General features: G+C 41.7%; 1 protein-coding gene across 4 annotated transcripts in view; it reads right to left on the bottom strand.

Annotated features, from left to right (window-relative positions):
* Tbc1d19 (TBC1 domain family member 19) overlaps positions 1 to 15033 on the bottom strand; it is a 108016-nt gene extending 92983 nt beyond the window's left edge. For all 4 annotated transcript variants that reach the window (XM_050150220.1, XM_050150223.1, XM_050150222.1 and 1 more), the window contains exon 1: positions 14811 to 15033. In XM_050150220.1, coding sequence (XP_050006177.1) covers positions 14811 to 14909 — 99 coding nt within the window. In that variant the 5' untranslated portion in view covers positions 14910 to 15033. The remainder of the gene's footprint in view (positions 1 to 14810) is intronic.
* Between the last annotated feature and the right edge of the window lie 8337 nt (positions 15034 to 23370).

Below are 23370 nucleotides of genomic sequence, written 5' to 3'. Positions count from 1 at the left end.
ACAGATTAATAGAAATGGGCTAATTTAAGATGTAAGAGTTAGTTAATAAGAAGCCTGAGCTAATAGTCCAAGTAGTATTGTAATTAATATACTTTCTGTGTGATTATTTGGGTCTGGGCTGGATGAAAATGAATGAGCAGTCTCAGCTTGCAAATGGTGCCAATGTGGGCCAACCATATCCACATAAAACCTAAGAGAGCTTGGGAAGGAATTCTAGACACAAAAGAACAGAGTTAAGCACAGCCTCATGGTAGCAGCATTTTCTGAGGTGGGCTCTGTTTGCTAGAGGCAAGCAGAGGCATAATTCCTTTAAGAGAAGGCTTCTTGACTCAGCGCTAGCAGCAAAAACTACACAGCTCTTTTAAGAATCAGCTTCCTGGTTCTTGCTGGTCCTGTTATAGAGCACTTAATGGAGTTTGTGAGCATGTTACAAGGTGCTTAATGGCGACATAGACTCACTGTGTCTCTGGAGCTGAGGCAGTGAACATGGCTCAAAGAGCTGGCAGTAAATGTACCTCCACCATATCAAAAGGTCAAGAGAGGCAGAGATAGCAGCCGGGGTTGCTGCAACCACACTGCTTACCATTTTAAAATGTTCCTTGTCAGAAAAGGATTTTCTGACACAATAGGATAGATTCAGACATAAAAGACCTCTAAACGAGACACAGTGTAGTTAAAAATGTATGTAGGCTTGGGAGACAGAAGAAAGAGAGTAAAATACAACAAAGTCTTTAGAGACAGTAAAAGTAATATAAAAGAGTACAGACAGTCATAGATTAAGAGAGTAAATAAAAATAAGCCACGTAAAGGTAGAAAATATACAGAAAGTCTAAATTATGTATATTATTATGTTTTCTTTTAATTTTTTGACTGCAGTGAGACATTTGATTCTGGGAACTGCTAAGTTAAACCGACATAAATGTATCTTGACTTCAGAATTTGGGTCTAAGAATATGTTGCCTTGGAAAAGAGGTTCTACTTTTGTTTCCACAGAAGATGAGAACCTGTGGATTCCTTCCAGACTAACGTGGTTTGATAGAACAAGACCCCCTCTGAAAGGTCTCCATGAACCCTAAAAAATCAACCAACAAACAGTAGGAAGCAGTTTGGAGAAAACAACACCCAAATTCCTACAATGATTGTTTGTAGATGTTTGTTGTCATTTAAAGGGGATATGACACAGAGATGAAGACTCTGCATTGGTATGGGTCTCGGGCTATTGATACAAATTTAAGGCTGATTTGTTATACTGTGTCTATGTATTTCTGCTCTTATTAAATTATTGTATTTGTGTAGTTCATTTAAAATGTAATGTATAATTAAGAAATACAGATTAATAGATAGTCCTCTATAATAATCAAACATTTAATGTTAGTTAGGTTTTTAGATATACAGATATATTTCAGTTATATAGGTAATCTTCAACACTTCAAAGATCTATGAAATATGGTATTTAAAATGTTATAGAAACTTAGACTTGCCTTGTGGGAAGTCCAAGCCCCCCCCCTACATCCAGGTCTAGGAAGGTGTACATCCGAATAGACTAGGCTCCCAAAAAGCCAGTACATGCAGTAGAATCAAAATCCAGTGTCATTATAATTGGCTTCTTAGTCCACCCTCATTATCAGCCACATTCAGAGAGTCTGGTTTGATGACATGCTCGTTCAGACTCAGTCCAGCTGGCCTTGGTGAGCTCCCATTAGATCAGTCCCACTGTCTCCATGGGTGTATGCAACCCTTGCTCCTGTTCACCCTGACTTCTCTTAGGACTGGAGAGGGAGAGGGAGTGGGGAGGATGGGAGGAGGTGGACATTTTAAATAAATAAATAAATCGGAAAAAAAAGAAACTTAGACTTTTCTCAACAGTGAGACATGTCTGCTCCTGGCATCACCAATTACTTCAAGAGGAAGATGGGTATCAAAGAGTCTCCTTATGAAGTTTGCTAGCCATTTGGGCAAGAAACTGCTCTTATCTGAACTACTTGATGGTATGCTGTATGAAACGGACATGCAGGACCCACAGAAAAGTCCTGAACTTTCCAAAAGATGGGATGTTCATTCAGGGTTCCTGCTTCACAAAAGAAACTGCCAGACATCCTGAAGAACACAGGGGAAAGCAACTGATGAACTTTGCCATCACAAGGCAGAACATATCTTTAAATTTCCTGCTTCATGGAAAAGTTTGCAGGATACTATGGTCCTGTAGGCTGAAGCTGGATGCCCCAACATTACAGAAGAACTTTGGGTGACTGTCCAGGCAGCAAGATGTCTATGTCAATTCTAGAACTTTGGAAGTTGCTTACAATGCACTTCCTGTTTACTTAGGTAATATTATATCCTTCTAGGGTCTCTGAAGAGTTGATAGTTATAGTTTTCCTTAGTTATGATAAAAGATAAATTACATATGAAACTTTAAACTCACAAAGAAGTATTGTAACTCTAATTCTTGCTTGATAACTGTTTTGCTATGTTAAAGTTAAAACCTTACTTTTTAATTAGACATAAAAGGGGAGATCATGTGGAATGTCCTTCTGTATATGTGTTGCTTTTATTGGCTAATGAATAAAAATGTTTTGACCAATGGCTTAGCAGAATATAGCCAGGCTGATAGAGATACAGATAGAGAGAGTAGGTGGAGTAAGGAAGACGCCATGTAGCTGCCAAAGGAGAACCCTACCTGACCCTGACCTGCAGGCCACAGCCTCATGGTGACACACACATTAATAGGAATGGGTTGGTTTTAAGATGTAACAGTTAGTTACTAAGAAGCCTGAGACAACAGGCCAAGCAGTGTAGTAATTAATACAGTTTCTGTGTGATTATTTGGATCTAGGTGGCCAGGAAATGAACGCGCAGTCTCAGTTTACACAAATTCACTAATCATTCAAGTTAATTATTAAAATCTTTAGAAAATGGAGAATTGAAGAAGGATAGGGTAGCTAAGGATGTAGCTAAGTGGTAGAGGGCTTGCCTAGTAGGCTCAAAGATCTGGGTCTGAGTCCAGGACCATAGCCACAGTCACCACACAAAACAATACACAGAACAGGGCAGTAACTCAGCACCACATGCTACTGCATCCTGGTTCTATTAAATGATTCAGTAGCATGAGCTTCCCTGATAGTCACTCGAAACACTATTGGAAATCCAGCTGTGTAAACCACATTGAAGGCAGCTTTACTACACACTGAGAATGAGTTGTCTCTTACTAACATTCAATCAGTATTTAAAAGGCACAACTTCACTCTGATACAGTTCTAGTGTCTTATTTCTATACTTTATTTTGATCACTCAACATGGAGAATTCTGATTCACAGAGAAGTATCTGTATTACTAATAAATTTTCCAACACATCTATCATATTCCCAAACTAAAGTATTACAGGAAATTGACAGATAAGTGGTTATAAATTGTTAGGATAAATCTAAAATTCCCTTATCGCTAACATAGAAATCAGACTAAGGCTTCTGACCCAACGGCTCAAGTGTATGTGCATGGTATTCCTTCTGCTTGGTGTGCTGCACCCTGGCAGTAGGCTACAGTAGCAGCCTGGTGAGATGTGCGCTTGTGCTTGCCCTGACCAACACCCTGCCTTGCACAATTGCTGCAGCCGCATCCTCACTTTTGTGATGCATCAGACACAAACACACGGAAATGCAGGCATTTACAGTAGCAATGCAGACTACGCACTACACGTTTTTGGTGTTCAATGTGCTTGAGGAGTTATTTAACACAGCTGTTAAATTGTCTGCTTTAGGCTTGGATATAATAGAACACAGTTTAAAAAGCACTTAGGAGGCATAAGAATGGGTTTGGCACCAGAGAGCTGAAATTATCTCCCAGACTTACTTATTAATTTGATTAAACCATTTAACATCTCTGCATTTGTTTCTTTATTTAAGGGGGGAGCAAAACTAAGTTATTATGACAATTGAGGAAAAAATTATCAAAGTAATTTTTAAGCTACGTAGTTCAATATAGAGTAATGCTATGTTATAAAATAAGGTGTGCCCAGGTGGTCATAAATTGGATATCTTTAACAGATTTTCATGGAAGAAGATATAAGTCTTGGAGAAAGATTTTTTTTAAAGATCTACAGCCAGAACTTTAGTTTTCTTGAAACCCAATGCCTCTGGCTCACAAAAAGAACTAGAATATATTCCTCTAGCAAAACAGTGGATGGGAAACTCAGAGCTTGACCCTGGGTACAGTCTTCATCCTTTCATGCTGATCGTGACATCACCCTTCTGCTGGCCTGAAAACACCATCTCTCTCTTTCCAGTGCACAGATGTGCAAACACACATGGACACATGCACACAGTCTTCTCCCACCAGAGTAGTCCTAAAGTCTTAACTATGAACAATCTAAAGTTTCTGATCTTGGCGAGTAAAGGAAACTGGAGAAGCAAAGCAGCAGCTGCAGCTGGGAGGGGGGCTGAGGCCACATGCTCCTGGAAGGGAAACCAGCACGCACTGCAGGGTGCACCAAAAGGGCTCCAACACCTCCACTTCTCACTATGTTCACATACCAATACCAGACTGTGATGTGGGATGTGATATCAATAAACTCTCCAGTCTCTAATATAAAAATGCATTGGTCCACCTTGAACTTGAGTCTGTTCCCTGCATATGATTCTGTAACATCATGTATGGTCAAATACTGGGTAATAGAGTCAAGGGATTGACAAGTCATTGAACATCAAAAAGTAATATTCCTTAACGCCACCACGGATATTACCCACAAATAATATTTTAGATATTGGGAAGTCATTAAACTCACAGTGGCAGGCACACTTTCCCAATGCCACATTTTTATTCAGAGCCTGAATTTCATCACCACACATAATGGCTTTCTTTGAAGGGACATGTTAGTTAATGTTACTCATTTTTTGATAAAGTATCTTCCAAATATTTTTGAATGGTAACATGAATTCTGTAAATAACAGCACACATGAATACACACGGATTATAATACCTTTGACAGTTTCTGAACTGTTCCACTTTGGAAAATTCAATTCCATTTGCTTGTAACTCCTAAGTGCTTTTTAAATTATTTCTTTCTTTGCAGATTATAATTACATCATTACCCCTTTCCCTTCCTTGCTCCAATCCTTCCCATATACCTCTCCTTGCTGTTTTTCAAATTCATGGTCTCTTTTTTTATTAATAGGTGCTACATAAATATATATTCACATATTCTATATACATACAAATATATATATATTCCTAAATATAACCTGCTCAGTCTGTATAATGTTACTTGTAAGCATGTTTCCAGGGATGACAGCTTGGTACTGGATAATCATTTGGTGTGTCTTCCCTGAGGAAAACTATCTCACCTGCCCTCAGCATTCTTCAGTTGCCTGTAGTTCTTTATGTAGGGCTGAGGCTTCCAGGGCTCAGTTTGTGCACAGGTTGTGGAATCACAGACGATCCCGTGGGATGTAAGAAGTAAAATCAAGTAGAGGAAGAGCCTCACCCCATCTCTCCTGATTAAAGAGGCATGGATGTTCTCTGGAAACAGTCCTGTGCCTTCCCCTCCTGAGAACACCTCAACCCCTCGTGCTCTGCGCCGGCGCCACCAACAATAACAATAACAACAATAATAGTAATAGTAGGAATAACTGATACTCATTCAGAAACTTCCAACTCTCCGAAATGCCAGTCTCACCCAACCTAGACACTTTTACTTATCTAGAAAGCTCCTGCGAAACTGGAAACTGGGCTTCATCTCCCCACCCTGAGTGCTGCACAACTTCCTGACTCTCCCACCATTTCTTCTAGTGCATTTATGCTCCATTCATCTGTATTGCTCTTGCAATAATTAATTGAGTCCTTTCTACATGCCAGTTTCTGGGCTTAAAAATAAAAAGAAGATATCTTCCCTTACTTTTGAAGATATCACAGCATAATTAAAGACATAAAAATAAAAGTGAGAGATACAATTTAAAAAGATATTGCATTTCCCACAGTAATTCCCAGACATCCTTGTCATTAGCGTAATTGTTCTGGACTTCATCTAATTCCTCTCAAGAGCCCCTTACTAACACTAATGAGAAGCTCAATGAAAACATGGTGAGTTAGATTTCTCCATTTCTTCCTAATACTCCTGTGCCCATCTAAAACTGTAGCACAGATGCATTGCTGTAATCCTATAAATCAGGAGTAAGTGTTAATTTCAGGTTGGACGGTCTGGCACCCTGAACACTGTCTGTGCCTTACACTCTACATGTGCCATATAATTCCAGCCTGACTCTGGTTTCAGGACCCTTCCCTGGCCACCTTCGGCTGATACACCCAAGCTGGCCCATTTTGCTGCCTACATGCTCTTCTCTACCTTTATTCTCCCGGTTGCCTCTTACTTCCTTTCCTAAGATCACCCTCAGTTCACTTTCTGTGACAGTTTTCTCCCCTCGCCCTTCCAGCTTGTTCGTACTATTCTAGGAATCCTACAGGACAGTTTCTCCTTTTTTTAGATTATTTTTTTATTGATTTTATTGAGCTATACATTTTTCTCTGCTCCCCTCCATTTTTCTCCCTTTCCCTTCTACCCTCTCCCAAGGTCCCTATGCTCCCAATTTACTCAGGAGATCTAGTCTTTTTCTACTTCCCATGTAGATTAGATCCATGTATGTCTCTCTTAGAGTCCTCATGGTTGTCTAGGTTCTCTGGGATTGTGATCTGTGGGCTGGTTTTCTTTGCTTTATGTTTAAAACCACTTATGAGTAAGTACATATGATAATTGTCTACATTTTCTAAGCAATTCAGTGATGTCATACAACATAAGACACACTTTAACAAGCCAAATTCACATTGTAATATATATCTTGTATCTTAAATATAAATTCCATACAGGCAAGAGCTCTTGAAATTCTGTATACCCACTTTATAGAACTAAACATACAACAAAAGACAGCATAAAATGAATAAGGATGACATCACTTCCTGATTCAGAACAAATAAGGGACCCTGAGTTGCTAATTTGTATATCAACTATAACAGTCCAATATATATCTTCCCCAAATATATTCCAAACATTACCAAAGAATATGCCAAGAAAGATACATTATGTATACTGCTATTCCAGAGGACCCAAATTCAGTTCCTAGTGCCAACATCAGGTTGGTTACAACCACCTGTAACTCGAACTCCAGAGAGAGTTAGATGCCTCTAAACTACACAGGCAGCTGCATTCATAGACACACACACAAAATTTTAAAAAATATTTTAAAATATTTTTAAAAGATAGAATTATTTTGCTCTAATCATGGCCCAGACTCATTTACTGGTATTAAGATGTTTGGGGGTTCTAGTCAGGACAATACCTATTACATATTCCTCTCTCCAACGCCTATCTTGTTTCAGGCCCCTTCCTGTTATAATTCTATAATTTATAATTAAAAATTGAACAACAAGACATATTAAATGCTTACTGGAATAAAAAACAACATTCCATGGCTTTACACAACATTGATTATAATCACAATAAAATAAAGCAACAACACTAGTGCTGTGCTGGACATCATTTGAGATGAGACTGTCACCCCGATATCTAGAGAATGGAGGGGAGATCTCCATTCTGACTTAGACTAACTTCAAGAATATTCAGAAAACAAAAAAAATGTAGCCAGTTTACTAGTTAAAAGGATATATTAAAACACAATTGCTGGCTAATTATATATGCAAAAGACAAAATATTTCAAGGAGAAAAATCTAAAAATCTATTAAAATTATAAAAATCTATTAAAATTTAGCTTTTAAACATCTATGCAATTTATTTTTCTATGTAAGGTACTCTACCAATTTCCATGAACACCTAAACAGAAAACTTGAAGAAATCCAAAGATGTACCAGCAGGAAAGTATACTAACTAAATGTAAAAGCCACATTGGATTCAGTCAGCTGTTCAAAAGCACTCTAGCAAGGCTAACTGAAGGAATAAACAAGGGTGCAAGGCAAAGTACTATACTGAACACTGAGACAACAAAAGGCGCTGGATGAAAAAACACTGTCTCATTTGTACCTTTACAAGAGCCAGTTCCAGGACAGGAACCAAAAAGCTATGGAGAAACCCTGTCTCAAAAAAAAAAAAAAAAAAAAAAAAAAAAANAAAAAAAAAAAAAAAACACAGGATTGCCATTTTTATTACATTGATCCTACTTCTTCAAGAGCATGGGCCTTCCTTACATTTTCTGGTAACTTCATTAACTTCTTTCTTCAAAGACTTAAAGGTCTTGTTGAACAAGTCTTTTACTCCCTTGGTTAGTGTTACCCCAAGATATTTTATGTTATTTGTGTCTATTGTGAAGGATGATGCTTCTCTGATTTCTTTCTCAGCTTCTTTATTATTTGTATTTAGGAGGATTACTGATTTTTTTTAGTTGATCTTGTATCCTGCCACATTATTGAAGGTGTTGTTTATCAGCTGTAAGAGTTCCCTAGTAGAGTTTTGGGGTCACTGATGAATACTATCATATCATCTGCAGATAGCAATAGCAAAAGTTTGACTTCTTCTTTTCCAATTGAATTCCCTTGATCTCCTTTTGTTGTCTTATTGCTCAGGCCAGAGCTTCCAGAACTATGTTGAATAGAAAAGGAGAGGTGGACAGCATTGTCTTGATCCTAATTTTAGAGGAATCGCTTTGAGTTGTTTTTTATTATTATTATTAAGGGAGCTATTATGGGGCTAGCAAGAAACCTAGCACTAGAGAAATTCCCAGGAATCTACAAAGATGACACCAGCTAAGACCCTAAAAGGAAAGGGGGCCCAAACTAGCCCTGCCCTGTAGTCAGACTGATGAATATCTTAAATGTCGCCATAGAGCCTTCATCCAGCAACTGATGGAAAAACAGGCAGAGACCCACAGCGGAGCACTAGGCTGAGCTCCCAAAGTCCAGTTGAAGAGTGGGAGGAATGAAAATATGAGCAAAGAAGTCAAGACCATGATGGGTACACCCACTGAAACAGTTTACCTGAGCTAGTGGGAGGTCAGCAACTCCAGCCGGATAGGGAAGGAACCAGTGTAGGTACAAACTAGTCCCTCTGAATGAGGGTGACAGTTGTATGGCTGGGGCAGACTATAGGGCCACTGGCAGTCGCACCAGGATTTATTCCTACTGCATTTACTGACTTTTTGGGAACCTATTCTCTTTAGATGGATTCCTTGCTTAGCCTAGATATAGTAGGAAGGGCCTTGGACCTGCCCCCAAAGCAATGTACCTTACCCTCTCTGAGGAGTGGATTGGGGGTGGAATTGGGGAAAAGGTGGAGGGAATAGGAGGAGGGGAGGCAGTAGGAACTGGGATTGATATGTAAAGTGAAAAAAGATAGTGTGCTTTCTTTAAAAAAAAAACAGGTTTCCTTTTATAAACCACTCATTTATAAGTGTGAGATACCTTATCTTGTTCAGGCCTGAAAAACGGGATGAAAATATGCAAAGTGGATGGAGAAACTACGAGCTGGTTAATATGCTCGTCTAGAACAAAGAGCGGAGATTCTCTCTCTCTCTCTCTCTCTCTCTCTCTCTCTCTCTCTCTCTCTCTCTCTGCTTGTGCTTGCGGTTGAGGATATGAGCTCTCAGCTTCCCATTCCTCCANGAGAGAGAGAGAGAGAGAGAGAGAGAGAGAGAGAGAGAGAGAGAGAGAGAGAGAGAGAGACGCATTGGTGAGTAAACAGGAATTAGAGCAACAAGAAAAGGCTGAGAGAGTAAGCAGCTCCACAACAGTCACACTTCCTCTGTGACTGTAAGCCTATTGGGAAGGTCATGAGCTTGAGAATCACAACCAGCTCAGCACGAGGCCATGCAGGAATGCCGAAAACACACAGAGAAATAAGTAGGACTTTGCGAGTACTAAGTGCTAGGCCAGTTTTATCCTCAACAACTGGGACTCTGTAGTATGGATGACTATAAACCTAAACACAAAAAGGCACCGAGAAGGTATGTTGGCAGTCTAACAAGTAAAAAAATTAAAATTTTAGACCAATACATCAGATCTTTTCTTGAAAACCTAAGAGAACCAGGAAAGAACCAAGGGAAGGTTGATCTTGAATAAACTCAGCCTTGACTCAACACATTCTCAAATGATATTAAAATGGGTAACTAGTCCCAAGACTGACTCATGGGGGAAGGTGACAAAGATACTGTCATTTGGAGGCTGTATTTTAATTGTACAGAATGCAAAGCTTTCAGTAAAGGCATGCTGCTGTCTGACTGACACCACACAAACAAAGGCAAGAGGAATAAAAAGGCTACAAAAACCTTCGCGAGTAATCTAAATAACAGCTTTAATGGAGAGGGGTTGTTACAGTTACAAAGGACCCAGTGCCTAGCATCACACATACATAGGAAAATGATTATAAAAATCCAGGAAAACAGATTCAGAACTTGCTTCTATAAACAACAGTCACCTGAAAGAGCTGGCGACAAGACTCAGTGGTTAAGAGCGCTCGCTGATCTTCCCAAAAGTTTGGTTCCCAAAACCCAGACCCAGTGACTCACAATACCTAATGTAACTCCATCTTCAGGGGACCTCATCTCTTATTCTGACCTCTACCTGTACACACACACATGGCAAACACACACACACACACACACACACACACACACACATTAAAAATAAATCTTTAAAGGAGAATCGCCTGGAAATTTTAGAACTGAAAAATATAATATATGCACAAGAACTCATTAAGTGGATTTATCAGAGATAAGAAACAGCACAAAACAGGATAAATGAATTAGAAGGTCCAAAGGAAATCGTAAAGAGGAGGAGGAGTTACAAAAAAGTATTAGAGACACACTGAGCCACGAGGCCTACTGTAGAACCAAGGAACAGGGGGTAAAACAGGTGTTTGAAAAGATGCCATCCAGATGATTTTCCAAACTGGTATTGGGCTTAAACAACCTCCAGATCCTGTCTTACTTAGGGTTACTATTGCTGTGATGCAACACCATAACCAAAATCAACTTGAGGAAGAGTTTATTTGGCTTACATTTCCACATTGCTGTTCATCAGTGAAGAAACTCAGGACTGGAACTCAAACAGTACCCTCGAGGCAGGGAACTAATGCAGAGGCTATGGAGGAGTGCTTACTGGCTGGCTCTCCATGGCTTGCTCAACCTACTTTCTCACAGAACCCAGGACCACCAGTACAGATGTAACACTAGCCGCAATGGCCAAGGCCCTTCCCCATCAATCACTAATTCATAAAAAAAATTGCTTAATGGAGACATTTTCTTAACCAACACTCCCTCCTCTCAGATGACTATAGCTTGTGCCAAACTAACATAAGACTACCCAGCACAAATCCAAACAGAGTAAATGATCATCAATAATAATATAAAAACAATAATACTTTAACAATGTACATCTTAACAAGTCTGCTGAAATCCCCCAAACAGAAAGAAAACAGTAAAAGTCCCCAGGTAGGGGCAGGCAACCTATATTTGATTTAGTGATGACAAATTCTCAACAGAAACCAAAAAAGAAAAAGATAACGGGTAACACCTCAAATACACTGCAAGAAAACCATTTGCATCTTAGAAAGCCACGTGCACAAGAAGTATCCTTTAAACTTAAGATAAATAAACACTACCAGATGGATAAAAACCAAGAAATCAGAGACTCGGGGTATAACTCATGGCGGAATGCAAGCAAAGACTCTGGATCAACCCCAGACCCTAGCAGTTCAGCCCTGATGCAAAAGCTAGCAATTTGCTCTAGAAAATCTGTCACACATACACAAAAATGTTATGTCATTAGGAACCCAAAAACTAACACAATGAGTTAACACATACCAGATAACAGATAACAGACAACAAAGACTGGAGAAAATGAGAGACAATGGGAATTTTCATCCACTGGGAAGATCAGTTGTCACTTTCTTGCAAATTAACCATAATCTTATTGCACAACCCATCAATCACTGTTCTTGGTATTGTTAAAATTTGAAAATTGATGTCTATACCTGAAGCATAATCATGAACTATTTATAGAAACTTCATAAATAGCAGCCAAAACAAGAGACACTAGGAAGTGATGCATTATTGGTAAGGAAGAGAGGCCAGTAAAGAGACCACACTGTGTAGTTGTGATGGTATGATGTTCTCAAAAGGAAAGTTTAGAGACAGAAAACGGTAGTGCTAGATGGAGTCTGGGCACTCAGGACAAGGGAAGAATGCACAATATGGTAAGGCACATGGAATTTTACATGTTACATATTTCTGAAAGCTCTGGAGCTGCACGGCAAGAAAAATGGGTCCCTGTGTGAACTACAGAATCTAGTAACAGTGAATCAGTCTTAGTTATCGGTGAGAGATGCGCCACTCACCGGTGAGACATAATACAATAAAGGGAGCCACTTGAAAGGTAAGAGCAGTGATGGGGAACTCTCTACTTTCCACTCAATTTTTACATAAACCAGAAGCTATTCTAAAACAAAGTGTGTTGATTAAAAAGATTAACTTCCCAAACAGAAAACCTTAAACATTGCAGAAAACCTATATATTGCAGAACTCTCCCCCATGATTAAAAAATAAAATAAAATTTCTTAACACTTGCAGAATGTAGCAAGGGAAAAAGGTGGTAACGCTCCCTTACTCATTCTATGAGGCCAGAACACCTTTATATAAGACTTGACAAGCACATGAGAAAAACAATGGTCCAGCAATTTTTCTCATGACATAGCTGAACTCCTTAACACTCATATCTGAGATTGTGCCAGCTCTGTCTTAGAAAGCCACTGAGACACAGCATCACTCACAGACAACAATGAGAAAAATATATACTGTTTATAAAGTTATAACAATTTTGCCTTTAAAATTTGGTTGTGACAAAGAGAGACATATCAATAAATAAATGTAACAAAATACAGTATACAATAAATTTATATCAAGTATCAGACTACAAAGAATTTTGTATGGTATAAGAAATGGCAAGAGATTTGTGCAAAATTTTACCAAATTTTACAGACCAAATACGAATTCATTTGACTGAAAATAATAGAGGCAGAAATGGAAAGTAGTTTCCAGACTGAACAAGGGTAGAGGTGGCAAACCCAGCACTATGGGTGTTCTACCGTAGCAAAAACCATAACCGGGATTTTAAAAAGTTATTAGAATTTCTTGAAAGTAACAGTTAGATTACAACCACGGTTTTGACCCCAACACAGGAATAGTGAGTGATTTTATTATCCAATTGTTACCAATAACAGGTCATTTGGAATAAAATCATAACTTATGAGTCCACTCTGACTGCCCCGCCCACAAGAAAATCTGAAAATGTTAAGAAAACGAAATGAACCAGATTCTCAGCAAGGTCATCCAAGGTTAAACGGTCTCAAACTATTTGGCCTTTGGCAGAGCAGGGAGGAAAGGGAGAGTGACCCATGGGGCAAGGGCAATCAACAACTAAACATACAGACTGATTTCTCCCCACTCTTGTTTTTAATTGTCACATTTTTCTATTTTAATTAAAAAACTTCAGACCATCTATTTTGATCATGTTTCCTACCCCCTTGCCCCTCAGACCCTACCTACTAACTACCCACCCAATGTTATGTTCTTTCTCTCACACTCAAAAACAAAAAGACCACAAAAATAAAAATAAAGTAGCAAAAAATCAATAAGACAAAAATGTCAAAGTGAAACAGAGAGTCTACCAAAAAAATCCATTGAGTTCATTTTGCACTAGTTAACTACTCCTGGGGACTGCCCTGGAGCTTGGTTGATATACCTAGTGACAATCTACTGTCAAAACTGATTTTTCTCCTTGCCAGTCCCAGATAGCGCCTTGGGTAGAGGTGGGAAAATGTATGCACTTTCCCCTCTCAGTGATGGGACTCCATCTGACTTGACGGTGTACAAGTATTGTACATGTTACCGGTCTCTGCGAGTTCATATGTGCCTCAGTCCTGTTGTGTCTGGAAGAACCCTTTTCCTTAGAATCAGCCATCTCTTAAGGATCTTACAATCTTTCTTTTCCACAAAATTTAAATAAGTAGCATAATATAAATGTTCTCCATCCTGGAGTTAAACTAGAAATCAACAAAAGAAAGGTATTAGAAAAGTCTCCGAAATTTTAAAAACTAAACAGTGCATTTTCTAGATAACGCATGGATCAAAGATAGTCACACAAGATAGATATTGACATTACCCATAGCCTCTAAACAACCTAAATAGCCACCAGGTAAGTACTAAATAGGGAAATTAATGTCGGAGTTTCCGAACATTATTCAGCAATTAAAAGGAATAGACGTACTGAAATATCAACAGTATGGATGAACCCCTAAAGCCTAACGCTGACAGAAGCACCCACAAAAGTTTACACACTGTATGATTCCATTTAGGTGACATTCTCATGTAGTAAAGATCTCCGGGCCATTCAGTGTCCAGTCTGTTTGTATGTGTTGAATAAATGCTAGGTGGGCGCATCGGAAATCATTGCAGGGAGAGTGAAGTGCAACAAAGTGACATTTAAAAAACTGCACATTGGGCCCCAATCCACACACGAGACAGTAAAAGAGAAGGAAGGCATGCCACTCAGTGTGTACAACTGCTTAAGAGAATAGGTCCCTTAAACGACTACATTCCCTGGCCTGAAGAAAGGCGTGATGTGCCCCACCCATCTTTAATAAAATCCAATCGCACCACGCAGGGGTATGAGCAAACCAAGGTGAGGAGCTCAAGGAGGGGTTTAAGACATCAAAAGGGGTGGGAAGAGCAGTCAGCTCTGGCTTGGGTGAAGGCAGTGTGGCAGACAGGACGTCCTGCGGCCCGCCCGGCCGGTCTCCAGAGCTTCCCATCAGCCCCGCTTACCCAGGCCTGCCGTTCCAGCTGAGCGTACAAATTGGAGCCCTTGAGTTTCTGGACTATCTGGGCGATGACGAGAGACAGGTCCGACTCCTCCTGCAACATTTCCCCAGCCCTAGCCCGCCCAGCCGCGGGGACAGTCGCCGGCAGGGAAAGAATGCGCTGCAGGGTCCCACTCCCGGCCGCTGACACTTCTCCCGGACCTTTTTTAACACTGGGACTCCTCCAGCTGGCGTTGCCAGGCAACTGCTGGGCCTTGTGTCCGTCCCTTTCTGGTCCCCTCCGCATCTGAAAGGCCTAGCACTTGCGTTCCGGGACCGGAAAGAGTCCAGGGCCAGGAAGCGGATTTCATTTCATTGTTCCTGCTCAGTCTGATCAAAAACCCAGAACAAAAGCTTGTTCATCGGCAGCCACAAAGTTTCAGGTGCACACAAAAATACCCGGGAACGCGCTGTGTGTGTGTTTGTGTGTGTGTGTGTTGAAATTTTGTTGGACTCTTTATAATATAGGTTCATAACTCTCCCACCAGTCTTCAAAATATGCCTGTGAATGCAATTGCTCCTGATCACACCCAAGAATTGTGGGCTCTGACACTAGCTGTCGCACTTCAACGAGGTGCTTAAATTTCAGAATTCAAGTTTACACCAGTTGACAGGATGTTTTGATGGTTGGGTGAGGTAAGAAACAATGCATGAAATTGCACTTTTGTTTCCTTTTCCACTGTTTGTTATTCTCTAGAGTCATATCCTAAGATTAGTCTCATTACAGATAGAAATTAACCAACAAACATAACTAGTACTTTTTTAACATTCTTAAATCAAAGATGACTAAGATACTGAACTGGTCTTCAAGAAATTTACCATCTAGATATATCTTCTCTTCCATGTGTTCATTCAGTCCTTTAGTCACAGTTCAACTTTCAGTTTATCAAACATCTACATACAAATATTTAATAAAATGCAGTTCTTATCCTCAAAGAAATATATGAAAGACATTTATAATTAGAAGTAACTGATTTAACTAATCAAATGTCAACCCAAAGGCCATTGATAACTCAACAGAAGTCCTAAGGTATAATTACACATTAGAATAATATTACTAGAGTAAGTAAAGATTATTTTCAGTTGTGTGTGTGCACATATATTTTAAGCAAGACAGAAGTAGTATTTCAGGGAAAACAGCCTGAGACTGCTGAAAAGGATGCTCTGGTCTAATTACATCAAACTTTAATGTCCTTAAGAATCATGAGAGATTTTGCTAAATCGAATGTGGTTTCTGATTCAATGAGCCCCTAGTGGGATCTGGTAATTTTAATTGCTGACAAGGCCCTGGAGATTGTAACGTTTGTGATCCAAAAGCTAAACTCTAAATAGGAAAGACATTGCACACATGCTGTCTGTTTACATCCTGGCATTTGTCACACCATCACAGAGACACTGTGAAGATAGGCGCAGACTCTCAAAAAATCCACCTGTTCTACATGGTTTAGGAAAACAACTCTGAAAGAGCCAGGCAGGAAAGGGATAGATTACTTTCTTTGTTTTTCTTTTCATTTCTTTTCTTTCTTGTTTGTTTTTGGGCTTTGGTTTTTTGTTTATTCAAGACAGGGTCCCCCTGTGTAGCTTTGGTGACTGTCCTGGAACTTGCTCTGTAGACCAGACTGAGAACTCACAGAGAGATCCACCTGCCTCTGTCTTCTGAGTGCTGGGATTGAAGGCGTGCATCACCATCGCCAGCTCTTTGTTTCTTTACAAAACATTTTCCCACAACTCAGAGTGTCTCAGCCCTGTGGATGACTAGATCTTAATTCTTTGTAGCCCCTCCAAGGTGATACCCTACCTGTTCATGAACTCTCACAGCAACCTGACTTTGAATAACAATAAAAAATCCATAATAAAATCTGCTTTGATGTTAAGAATAAGGGAATGATAACGAAAGATGTAACTGTGCTTGCCTGGGTTTGGAAGGGTCTTGGAGCAAAAAAGCAAGACTCGGATTCAGAAAACATTCTCGCTCTCTTCCTAGCATGTGCCCTAAGAACGACATGATTTCCTTTCCCATCAGAATGTCAGGTTTCACCTGGAAAATAAGGAAAATGCCACCCTGGTGAATATTCTGAGAGAAAGAGAGCCTATTTTAATGAATAAGATATCAAAAATGAAATAATTGGGTAAAATAATATCCCATAATATTGACAGGTAAATACTGAAAGTAGCTAAACATACAAGAAATGTGCACGTGTCCGGCAAGTTTTTGTACAGATATCGGCTTTATGTTGCTTCTGAGAGAACAATTTTCAGGCTTAAAGCAACAATCAAGAAGTTTAGGTTCGATTTTCTAATCCTACACAGGGAAAATAAACCCTTAATCATAACACTAAAAAAATGTTTCTTACTGACACAGAAGCAGGTGTGTTGGAGTGTGATTCAATTCTAGACTGCCCTCTGCTCTCTTTTTCCAATTCAATTTGGCAAGACCTTTCAAAGCACCTGCTTTGGGCTAGGAATAGCAAGAAATACAAAGATAAATAAAACTGTCTCTTCTCTCAAGGAATTCTCAGTCCCTGGGGATGATGTAGTCGGAATGCAAAAAGCTTGAATGAAGATAGACGCTGCGTGCATGCACGTTTTATTGTATTCAGGTCCCTGCTCCACAGTTAAGAGGAAAAGTCTCATCTCCAGTCTTCAGTAGAGGATTTGCACTCAAAATCCTTGCTGTACCCACAATGAGCAGAGACTGAGAAAAATGCTCTGCTTTTACAGTTGAGACCGAACCCTGATTCAGTCTACTAAGTGAATAACATTCCAACCTCACCTGAGTGCCTACAGCTATCCAAACAGAGTCAGAAATAAATAGTCACAGAGACGTCTCCAGAGGAAAGGTGCTCCTGAATCAGCAGATTTAGGTCTTTGGGCCCCGCCCATCTCTCTCAGACTTGCTCTGCTTTGTTGTGCTTTGTTGAGAAGTCATTGAGCACCTTTCTTTATTCACGTGAGTGTGGTTTCCATACACTCTACTGTCTACACTGGGAATTATTTCCACATGCTTTAAAAGAAGATGCTGATTTTAGCATGTTGTATTACAGAATAAATTGAACTATAGGCTGCCAGGAATTGACTTAAAAGATAAAAAAAAATCCAAGCACAGGTATTTCATGTTATCACAAATGCCACACACCTCACTGACTTTGGGAACAAATAAGTTTACGATAATTGTTGGGTCCAGGGGGGTCGTACAGACCACCAAAGTCTAATAAACCAGAAGTAAACTTTATTCTAGAAACCAGAATCCAGGAAAAAATAAAAAATAAAATAAAAAAATCTCCGTTGGGCACAAAAAGCTTATCATCTAGCTGAAACCACAGCCAGAGATGGCTATGGCCAGTTTCTAAACCCACTGTTTTGCAGTAGGGGCACCAAGCATTAAGTATGAACAAAGGAATTTTTACAATCTCAAAATAAAACTCAGATACAGATTGCCTTGCTTTACAATCTCCGTTAATAGAGTTTTTCAGTTAAATTAGTGTTTGTACTTAATCCACTGTCTTTCTTGATACTTCCAGGTAGTGTTTGCTGAAGCCCTTTGCTCTCCCCTTTGGTGATGCCAGTTTCACATAGCAGGGATAATGCATAACCCAGAGGTCATATTTCCTAAAAGTTGATTCAGCTCATATCCTAAACTAGCTCTCAGTTTGCAAAGAGATGCTTTCACCTTGTAAATAGAGCTATGGGTTGTAAAGTGGAGTAACCCACTGTTAACAGTTAATCCTTAAGCTACTGAGAAAGCTGCTGACAGTCTGTTCTCGTTCTCCTAGGCTTACAACTTTGTATTTATTTCTACATTCTTACTTCTGGAATCTACATTTTTATATTCTTATTCTTGGACCCTTCAGTAATATCCATTACCTATCAATGGGTTGATATGTGGTTCAAATGATGTTAGATAAGGGCAGCTTTGTGATGGGAATGCTCATAAACAAGCATCCCTGGGTGAGTCTTGTACTAATCAGTCCTATACAGACTATACTTAAGAGGTAGATACTATACAGGTTCAAACCCGCTTACATAGCTCACTCAGAATTTACATTAAAAAACCTACATTATTTATTTATGTGACATGTTTCTCAGTATCATGAAGATATTTTAAAAGCAAAAAAAAAAAAAAGGAAGGAAGAAGGGTGGCCTGTTTGGCTGAAAGTGAGACCCCAGCCCCCTGACACCCCTATATCCAAGAAGTTTGGGGTGTTTGGGTGGAAGCATCACCCCAGCCCCTGGCATCCATTTCAAGCCCCCTCCCCTGGGAATTGCCTTAGTCTGGACCCCACCTCTGGGAAAGCCCACCAAGCAGTGGCCTCTCCCCAGGGAGGGCAAAGAAAGCCCTCCAAGCCGTGACCCCTCCCCAGGGATGGTCAGGGCCACTCCCACAGGCTATTTAGGCTGCCGCCCAGAGAATGAACACATGGTCTCCAGGTTTCACGTGGTCTCCCCTTCTCTCTCTTCCCCTCGCCATGCTTTCCCAGTGCCATCCGGGGGCACTGCATTTAATGGGCATCTTTCATTAGGTCTAATTTGGTCTAATTGGAATTATTTGTGTCGGCGGAGAGGCTAGTCCTCAGAACTATTCCTAACATGGCCCTTTGAAAATATGGTCTGAGAGTATATGTCAAGAAGAGAATGTTTGCAAATGGTATTTTAAAAATAGATTTTTTTTAACACTGATGACTTGAGAAGGAAGTAGCTTCTTTGTAAATTACTTTCATCTAATTCCTCCCTATATTTGGAAGCCACTCTTCCAGGATTCTCAGTAATTGTCTCTGGCTGGACAAAAGGGGAATGGACTTTGGAAATACAATTTGCACTATTTGGAGCAAGTGAGGTTTACTGGCTAATTTTTAAGAAAAGGAAAAGAAAGGGAAGGGAAGGTGACTCCCCAGTTTCTCCAGGAACCTCTTGCTGGTAGGATAATAGGAGAGCAAGAGTTCCCTAGCATCATCTCCTCAATTCTCTATGCACACTCTGTTTACTTAGCTTGCTGAACTTCACCTCACACAATCACACGTTTTCATTCTAGGTATTTTTTTCCCCAGGGTGTTTTTTTCTTTTTTTTCTTATTTTATATTCTCTCTCTCTCTCTCTCCTTTTATTGATTCTTTGTGGACTTCACACCATGCATTCCAGTTGCACTATCTCCCCATCTCCCGACATCTGCCCTCTGCCCTTGCAACCTCCTTCCCAAGTCAAAAGCAAATTTAAAAGAAAAACCAAAAATAAAAGAAGAAGAATTTTGTCATGGAGGCTGTAGTGTGGCTCATTTAGTCACATTTAGAATAAACCCTTTGGTTTGTTCATCTTTACTTGCAAGTATTCTTGCCAGGAGTCATTCTTTGGTCTGGCTCGAGGCATCTGGCTCTGCTACATCACCTACAATGGGCTCTCCCCGGGGCTCCTCATGCATCTTCTGTGTTGTCCTGTGTCATGGAGATGCTGCCGTTTTGGATATATAGGTTTGTCCTCTTCACATGCTCCAACAGTCCATAGATTCTGTGAGTGCTGGGGTTGGCCTCTCATAGCCCTGGTTCTGGGTCTGGGTGATAGATGGGTTGGTCAGCTGGCCAGCCTGCCTTCACTGTCACTACAGGGACAAGCTCTCCAGCACAGCCTCAGCTAGCTCACCAAATGCAGCCTATAGCAAGGAGATGGGCCCGTTCTCCTGCTGTCCCGCCCTCAGATCCAGCTCCCCCTCACTCATATTGCCAGGGCCAGCTCTACTGTTTTGCCCAGGAAAGGTGCCGGGCCCTCTCTCCTGACTGTTGTAGTGGGTATAAGAGGGAGCGGGGATTAGCAATCCTGCCATCTCTCATGCCCTCAGGGTTTGCTGGTTTACCCAGCAACCCCAACAACAAGGTCAGTTCTGGTGTGCTGCTCTGACAGAAAGCAATGGGCTGCTTCTTAGTGCACTGCAGCCAGTGAGGGTGAGAGCTAGCTCTCCTACTCTTGTGACCCCAGGGCCTCTCATATGCCACAGAAAGTAATGGGTGAGGGGGTAGGGCATCTTTCCCTCACCCCTGCCATCTCGTGGCAGACAAGCGAAGGCAGGGTCAGCTAGCTCTCCTGCTCTCATGTCCTCTGAGTTGCTCATCTGTGTCCCCAACCACTTTTTTCCTGAATATGGGGGCAAGCTTTCCCCCAAGAGGTAGGGCCAGCCTGCCCCGCACAGCACGGTTCCAATGCCCAACCCCACCCCCTCCACCCCCCGCTAACGCAGGTCATAGACATCACTACAGACCCCAGGTGTAGCAGGACAATAGACAGAAACAGGGCCCTCAGCAGCTCAGCAGCAACTCAGGCCCGGACGCTACCACAGCCCCAGTGGCATCAAAGGTCACTCAGATCAGTATAGCCTTCCCTACCGCCCCAACCCCCGCGGCAGCATGGCCCCGGATGCCAACATGGTCGTGGATGGCTGACCAGATCCCGGCATCTGTAGAGCGCTTGGTGGTAACTGGAGCCACGGACACCACCCCAGAAAATGGCTTTTGCATGCCCATGGACCCAGACATGGCTCTAGGCAGCGACTGTTTCCAGGACATCTCCAGGGCTCAAGGTGGCAACACCCGCTGCCCAGATTAGCATAGCCCTGGGTGCAGCATGGTCCTTGGACACTGACATGGTCCAAGGTGGCCAGCAAGACCCCAGTCATTGGCCCTCAGTGACAATAGGAGGCCCAGATATCAACTCAGACGCTGGGCCACTGACCCAGATATGGCCCTCTGCAGCAGCCCTGGCCCAGACAACACCATAGACCTTGTGACAGTGCCAGCCACTCATATCAAGATGTCCCTGGTGGTCACAGGTTGCAGTTCAGATGCCAGGCATCTATGTGACCTTTTGTGGCAATGTGGGCCATGAGTATCCATACAGACCCTGGCTGTGGTAGGACCACAGACCCAGACAAACTCCTAGATAGCAGCCTGGATTGTGATATCATCATGGTCCCAGGTGTAATGCAGGCCACCTGGACCGGCATGAGCCCCATGGCAGTATGGCCCTCAGACATCAACATGACCCCAGGTAGCAGCCTAGACCCCCAAGAATCAGTACACTCATCAATGGTCTCAGGAGTCACAGAAATCAACATAGACCCTGGATGCTGAAGGGTCACAGTCCCAGACATGACCCTCAGTCATAGCCCTGGTGGGAATTATACCATGGCCCCCATTGATAGCCCTGGCCACCCAAATCAGTCTGGTCCCAGGAGTAACATAGCCCCCAGACACCAAAGTCATCACAGGTTGCAGCCCAGACCCCATGTATTCCCATGCAACATGGGCCAGGGACATCATCACAGATCCTAGTTGTGGTAGGACAACACACCCAGACATGGTCCTTGACAGCAACCTGGGCCAGATGTCACCATGGCCCCCAAATGGCTATGCAGGCCACCCAGATTGGCATATCTCTATGGCAGTGAGGCTGTCAGACACCAATGTGGTCCCAAGTGGTGGCCCAGACCATTAGCTCCTGCACAGTCCACAGTGACAGCAGGATCTATGGACGTCAACACAGGTCCTGCCAGTTGCACTAGGGCGCTGGATCAAGCCATGGCCCTTGGTCATAGCCCAGGCCCAGACAGGTCCCTGGTCCCAGGTGGCTAGCAGGTAATTCACATCTGCCCATTCCTCATCACCCCCACCTCTCCAGATCCGCCTCTCTCCTCACTCATGAACCTTTCTGCCTCTCCCTCTCTTCCACCTCCCCACCCTGAACTCTCTCACCACAGTGGCACCTGACCACTCACTGCCAGGGCTCTTGATTAGGACACAGGTGATGCTTGGTTGAGTACTGCCTGCCCCAGCCACAAGGGATGGTGTGGAGCTGTTGCTTTCCCTCTCTCCAGTGCCCGGGCCTAGAGACCTTGGGTGGTACTTGGTATGATGGTACGTGATCGCCCAGTGACAGAGGCATCAGGTGGGCTCCTGGTTGGTTGATTGTGGCCCCTACAGACCCAAAAGTCCTGTGGAGGGGGTATCATCTGTGTCTACTGCTGTTTCAGGCCCAGCTTGGGTCAGTGGCTCCTCCTTGATTGTGCCCCCCCCCCCAAAAAAAATACCCAAATGTGCTTCTCTTTACTGTCTCCTTGGACACTTACATGCCAGCTACTGTCTTTGCACGTGCATGCGTTTCCAGTTTTCTTGAATGTGTAACAAGGTGTATACGACAAGTACATATGTAAAGAATACGGTGATTAAAGTACTAGCCTGGGAGGTCAAGTTGAAGAGTACAGTTGGCTGTACTTCAAATCCATCATGGAAGTCCACGAACTGTTCACATGGTTGCAGATGAGAAATTAGGATCAGCTTTTAGAACTAGAAACGTCAGCCCGAAGAGCAACCAGGGTTCCCTTACTTAAGGATTTGGGGTTGAAGAAAAAAAAAACACAACCATTTCCATTTTCTTTCAGGGTTGGTGGGTTCTTGGAGATTTAACTATGACTTTCCATCTCAAAGGGTCTTCCAAACCCTGCAATGGAGAAGGAAAAGTGCTAAGAGATACGAATTGGTCCATAT

Source organism: Alexandromys fortis, unplaced genomic scaffold (genome assembly GCF_014885135.2).
Source record: "Alexandromys fortis isolate MF-2015 unplaced genomic scaffold, M_Fortis_MF-2015_v1.1 scaffold_0, whole genome shotgun sequence".
Classification (NCBI taxonomy): domain Eukaryota; kingdom Metazoa; phylum Chordata; class Mammalia; order Rodentia; family Cricetidae; genus Alexandromys; species Alexandromys fortis.
This window is presented reverse-complemented; position numbering and strand designations above follow the sequence as displayed.